At 30.3% G+C, this 7,184-nt stretch overlaps 1 protein-coding gene across 1 annotated transcript in view; it reads left to right on the plus strand.

The window, feature by feature from the left end:
• LOC106786823 (tyrosine-protein kinase transmembrane receptor Ror) overlaps positions 1 to 7,184 on the plus strand; it is a 208,999-nt gene that overhangs the window by 174,932 nt on the left and 26,883 nt on the right. Inside the window, exon 2 of the mRNA XM_014748620.1 lies at positions 998 to 1,091. Within this exon, the coding sequence (XP_014604106.1) occupies positions 998 to 1,091 (94 nt within the window). The remainder of the gene's footprint in view (positions 1 to 997; positions 1,092 to 7,184) is intronic.

Below are 7,184 nucleotides of genomic sequence, written 5' to 3' on the forward strand. Positions count from 1 at the left end.
TTATTCTTATAATTTTTTCCTTTTATTATATAATTATTTTCTCAAAAGAAAAGAAAATAAAAAGATAAAGATTTTCTGCCATCTCTAATAAGATTAATAATCGTTGGTCTCTCTCTTTCTTTCTCCCTCTCTCTCTCTCTCTTTCTTTCTCTTTTCATTTTTATTGGCATAACTAAATTTACATTAGTTACTTGAATACTTCGAAAAAGTTTCCACGTCTATCTCACGGATAATTATTATCATTGTTATTTAATATCTCTATAGAGGATGAGAAACGTCAAGAGTAAAGAGAATGATTTATTATAGAAGTATAACGAGACGACAAGCCAATTCTCGAGGCTAATCTTCTCTTGTTCGTAGGATGAAAGGGATAATCGAAAGGAACGGCCAAGTATTATCGTAGTTCGAATCAGTTTGTTCGCGTTTATGGATCCCCATTAAAAAAAAAAAATTCTAGAAGACAGAAAGAGAAAGAGAAAGAGAGAGAAGGAAAGAAAGAAACAGGAAAAGAGAAGGACAGAAAAGCAATGCGAAACAATGGCGTTGTATCTTTGCGTTAGTGATGAACGAGCGTGGGCGTGAAAGGATCGGAAAGAATGATAAATTCAGTGAGAATGAAAACTTCTCTCCATAACCCCTCCCCCCTTCTCCAACCCTCCCTCCCTCTCTCTCTCACTCTATCTATCTATCTTTCTCTATATTTCTCTCTATTTTTTCCTTTTTTTCTATCATTATTTTGTTGTTTTCAAGGTCTCACTGAATTCGAGCCGGTTTGGTTGCGTGGGTAAAAGCAACGATATTCACATTGTCGTATTAAAAATTGATCAAATTTACGATACGAGCCACTATCGTATAGTTAATCTTGAATAAATTGATGCATTTTCCTACGACAAATGGTCAATTTTGTAATTGATGAATATATTTAAGTATTCACATATTATCTTTGTTGATTTTGTATTTATTTGTTAATTATTTTACTTTCCATTTCTATTTCCAGGTGGTAAAAGCGAGGTCGAAGATTTGGACTCGGATGTACAGGATTATAATACTGAAGAAGATTACAATGATGTATTTGATTCTACGACTAACGGGTAAAGTATTTTATATATTATTTATTTATTTTTATATTCAATATATTATAATAATAGTGTAGAATATTGATTGTATTATTTGGATTAGGTATATTAAGTACAGCAAATAATTCAGTGTCTAGATATATTAAATTATATTATTAAAGCAAAGTGTTTTTAAATTAAAGTCTTCCGAATACTATATATAATGATTTATTAGACACATTTATCAGAGTTAACGGTTTGACTATAACCAACTATAATTACATGTCCACTTTAATATTACATTCATCAATATGTGAATGTATGTTTTCGTAATTCGTAATTATTTAAAACTCTGGTTTGAATGCAAATAATCATGTAATCGATATAGTAATGAAGAGTATTTCGAAGAATATAATAAATGTATGATTAATTTATAATAATTAATATTTTAAAAAGGAACCGCGAATTAAAAAAATATGAATACATCTAACAATGAAATATTTTATTAATAATTTTACTAACACCCCGTATAACCTCATCGATTCTTCTCGTTACACTTTAAAATATTAAAAAACTATCGTTTCAATGTACGAGAAATGTCAAGTTCAGGATATGAAGGGTACTGTCTAATTATAGGAGGGGCGTAGGGAGGACTAAAAAGAGAGAGGGACAGATAAAGGGATGAAAAGTGACAGAGTTGGATAGAATAATGGTAAGAGGAAGGGACGGTGGGTTGGCCGGGGTGAAGTGGAGAGGTGGGGATGGGAGGGGATGGGTGGAAGAAGAGGTGGTTAGAATGGAAAACGCCCTTCTTCCTTTTCTTCCTCTCCTTACCACCCTGTCTTTCTCTGTTTCTGTTTCTATCTCTCTGTGTACTAGGAAACCGAGTTGGAAGTACGCCGCGGGGCTTAATAAGGAAGCGACTTGATTGGTTCGATTCGAAAGTTAATAATGCCACTTCCTGTGTGTACAGTGTCTCGGAGGCACTGTTACTCGTCGCGTTTGCGGCGGCCCGGCCGCATGATTAAATTTGAATTTTCCCTATCCCCGTGGATGCCGGATGAGTTAATTTACAGAGGTGCCGGCGATAGGGCCAATCTGCAATTCCGCACTGCGAATTCCATTTCCATCCCCTTATATACCGGACGTACAAATTGCATTTCTTTTCCTTTCTTTCTTTCTTTCTTTCATTCTTTCTTTTTGTTACTTTTTCTTTTTTAACACGGAATCGGTTCCTTCATCCAACTACGAACGACAATCACGGTGTCCTCAGTGTTTACCCTCTATTTCGTTCACTTTGATCTATTTCTTATTATGAATCTCAACATTCTCTTTAGGATCCGAAGATTTATCGAGTTTTAAGATTGTACATTTTGGATAAAAGTAGATGAACCATTTGTTTTGTGGTTTTTATTAATCCGGTACTCCTCCGGTATGATTTAATCGTGAATAATTTTTCAATTCATTATCGTAACTTTCATTATCTGAGTATCAAGTAAATATATATTTATTTCTTTTGAATTCTCTTTCAATATATTAGAAATATTGTTATAATTAAATTAATTATTATTATATTTAATAATAATTTTTCGGTCACGCGACACTAGTATACGCTCGTCATTATACGATATGGGGTTAATTAGAGAAAACAGGATGATAAGTTTTGTCAGAATTGTGGTACGCAATTGTACGTACGCCTTGATGGTGGAAAAAAATTTATTTCAAGGTCATCTGTATTCTTTTCTTTCTTAATGCAATATTCTGGACATTTTTTTTTAGCATAAATTTATTCCGTGTGATTTTTTTGAATGTAGAAAAATGATTACTTTGAAAAATATAGTATACTTTGAACTTACATCAAATGATTCATGCAACTTTTACAATATCATGTATCTTTTGTTTGTTTGAAGTTAGAAATAAATGTTAGAGGAAAAAGATGAATATAATTGCGAGTGAACTATTTATTTACGATCACATTTTTCGCAGATAAAAATAATGCATGTGCATACACAGATTTACTTCGTATATATGTTACAACCGAATAATTCTTGTGAAAAGAAAAAAAATCAAAACTACAATCAGAACTAATCTACTCTAAGCTCTTATTTTGACTGCTTTAAATTAATCGTGAAATAAGAAGAAAAGATACCTGGCGAGACAAATTTTTTGTCACCATATGTTTCATAGTCTGGCACGTGCCGTGACGTTCACCCATGGGATTATCATACCCACCATCAGTTAACGTATACTAGTACTCTCAACTACTGCGAGTACTACTCCTACCGGTTTTTTTCTTTCCAACAATTTATTTAGGTCATTCATTCATTCATTCATTTATTCAATCAATCAATTCATTCTTAATTTAATTCAATATAACTCATTTATTAAATTCTAATTATTTAATATCATAAAATATTTCAAACGCCTCTTAAATTCTTCATTTACGACAACAAATTTGTAGGACGAATTAGATACAAAAATTTGAAAAATCTAATAGCTACATTAGAACAAAGATTCAAAAATGCTTTTGCAAATTGCTTTTACTGTGATATTCAAATATTTTTGGGAATTATTTTTAAAAACAATGACCAGAATGATTGCAGAATAAATGTCATAAAAATGAAACCACATATACATTCTTATTGTTATATCTAAATAATGTTTTTAAGTCATCGTATACACAAACGTATAATAAATCTACATTAACAGTTCGTAATCTAATCGTTTTGTTTATTAAATATTCAAAGTACATAATATTAAAAGCAACAAGCACTGAAACAATCAAGAGATATAGGAAAATACGAATGGGTTTGCATAATCTACGATCCAATAGGAGTACTTAAGAGTATTGAAAGTGCGTGTCGTAACCAAACATCCTGACGCATTATGGTTTAACAGCGACGTATCGATATCACGACTATTAAAGGAAGAGAATGAGAGTGAGAGTGAGAGAGAAAGAGAGAGAGTGAGAGATATATGGATATATGAACATAGAGCTTACCATTCTGCATATGCATGGGCACCTATGTGTGTAACGTACGTGCATGCACGATCTCAAAGTCGACTTCCAGCGCGATCACTATACATTATTCCGCCCTAAACGCGCCGTACCTCCATTAATATTGATGCCCTTCGTAGCTCCTTGTAGGCTTTCCAAAGAGAAAGTATACGTTTATATACGGTGTTAAGGAAGCATCGATTACAACGATTAGAAACATCAAAGAGATTTCGAATAAAAGATTGGCAATACCAATCCTATACGTTTATATATTACGTCTTTATTATTTGATTATTTGTAGAAATTAATTCGATGACTCTTTTCTTAAAAACAAATTTTTTTTATTCTATATATATATATATATTTTTATTCTTCGTTTCTCTGTTATTTTATATTATTTTAGTCATCTTTAATATCTTTCGAAACAAATGTCGAATTCTTTGATGCATAAAAAAAATAGCGATTTTAATGTACAAATAATGGAACATTTCATATTTAATTGTCTAATTTATATTTCCACAGGGAGTACGTTTATATTCGGTAATCTCGAATTCTAATGAAAACTTTCTTGAATTTATTTCTCTTACGAATATCTGAGATTGTCATTATCGTCAACAACGTCGTTTCTTATTTACCCAAATGCGAAGCGAAGAAAGACGAATACCTAAAAGCGATACAAATTGTCCCGCTTAAAACCTCTTCGTTCTTCGGCTTGCTAGTGACATCAAGGAAACAAAACTTGCGTTGTCGGGCGAGGTAAGGCGTTGCATTATTTATAGAAACCTTGCGGACGACTAATCCTCGTCTGAGACTGTCTTCTGACTAATGTTCTTTTTACTGGGAAAATATACTAGGACTAACCAGGAACAAGAATCCTTTCAATTCTTTTTTTCTTTCTTCCTTTTATGCCTTTTTTATGATTCACGCTTAACGTTATTTGTGTTCGGGATTATTATTAATATCTTTATAAATGAAAATTAAATAAAACACAGCAATGTTTTTTTCTTTTTATATGATCAAAATTATTTACTAGATTATTATTATTATTCTACGTCGATTGTAAAATTCGTAGAAAATTGTTTTTTCAATTTTATTGTAATATCATTAGATGTGATCGATACTTAACTTTTTATATTGATAATAAATTATTTTAACAATTAAGATTTTATATTAATATTAAATAATAACAAGTTTTAAATCTTCGTTAAAGAAAATTCAAGTCCACAATTAGTTAAACGACACATACGATATTTCATTTATATATTAATTTTCTATTCATTTTGTATTTTCTATATATTCCCAACAAAAGAAAATCAAATGATATTAAATCGGAATTCCTAAAAGGCGATTGATGGTAATTCCCTGTTTTCCATTTCCTATCAATCCAGTGGGGTCACTGCATTTGCCATTCAATGCATTTCCAATATTTAAATTAAAATTTGGACGCGTTCCATTCTACCGAACAGAACATTTCATTGAAATTATTTGACACTGACAATTGATTCTACATACCACAATAAACAAATACACATTGTACCTTTTTTTTTTTTCAATCGACGCAATTTTGTAGTATATCGTAAATTTTGTAAATACAACAGACAGTTACAACTTAAAATTAAACAGTAATCCCAAAATACTGTGGAATTTCAGTTTAATTAAAAAGCAAAATAACGGAAAATTTATTAGGAATATAAACAAAGTTCTATAGTGAAAACTAAAATGTTGTTTATAATTTATGAGCACCCGATATAACGAGATTAAAGAAACAATATAGAATAAAATTGTAAAACGCGTTTCTTTATTTTATATTTTCTTTTTCTTGACTGATCGTTTGATGATAGAAATTCACTCGAAAATTGACTAGAAGCCTTTAAGGCAAGAAAAGAAAAATGATGATCGAGATACATAAGCCTTCTTTCACCTATCATCTTTTCGGTCCCTTGGTAGGACGGATAGCCACTTATTCGCTCGTTTTCCCCATATATAAGTATAGTTCTATGCAAAACATCGTGTTATGCATATCGTCTTGCTCGTTGAATATCATCTTTTGACGCATTCTCGATCACTATGAAAAAAACAAAATAATACAAAATAAAGAAAAATAAAAACAAGAACTTCGTCTACTCTATTATTTTCTATCGGAAAATTTTCATTTTTATAGTTTAGTACACATATAACAATATATTATTAGAGTTAACTTATGCTATCGTTCGAAAAAAAATTTTATGCATTTATGGAATAATACCTATGCGTGAGTTAACTTACGTTTTCTATTAACTATGAAAGAATAGTAACAAAAATTTCAAGTTGCATGCTTGGATACAATTTTATTCTTTATTGTTTTTTATTTTTTTATATATATTATAAAAAATTATTGCATTAACACTATTTCTATCGTTGTTTTATGTACAGTGAATATCAAAAATATACTAATTCTACAGTATACTGTAGAAACTTGATTATAATTAAATATATGGTTTTATATTTTGGTTGTTTATAAGAAATCTTAACATAAATGTATATTTTAAATCCAAAAGAAAATAAAATAAATATATATAACCCCTTAAATTAATTTTACAATCGTTATGAGAAAACACAAAAAAATCATTTGAAAATAACTGTTTGAGCTTAGAAAATAAAAATCCAATTGTAAATATCTATTGACAACTTTAATAGAAATACTGTTGACGTAGGAATAGAAACTTCTTGACTAGTCTGTACTACAGCAGCGATGACTTACCGATCATAGCTTGATTTATATTCAATAACCAGCTAGTAAACGCAGGGCTAGTTACTCTCAGAGACTACGTGCAATCACGTCCTGCTGTGAATACGTCTACCAAGCAATACACCATAAGCTCGTCTATGTGTGTTAGTATTAGTATATATATATATATATGTGTGTGTGCGTGCGATTCTGTGTTTACGTGTGCATACACATATACGTTTGCGTTAGTAAAGTATGTACATACATAATATAGTTAAAGGGTCAGAGAAACCGATAAGGCAAACTAGACGATTGGTTTCTGCTTTCTGCGAAACCTTCTATTATTATATATGCTTTATTAATAATATATTTTATATATATAAATTAAATTAAATATATAATTAATATAATATATAATAATATA

The sequence above is a fragment of the Polistes canadensis genome, unplaced genomic scaffold (genome assembly GCF_001313835.1).
Source record: "Polistes canadensis isolate GaletaPanama2010 unplaced genomic scaffold, ASM131383v1 scaffold_84, whole genome shotgun sequence".
NCBI lineage: Eukaryota > Metazoa > Arthropoda > Insecta > Hymenoptera > Vespidae > Polistes > Polistes canadensis.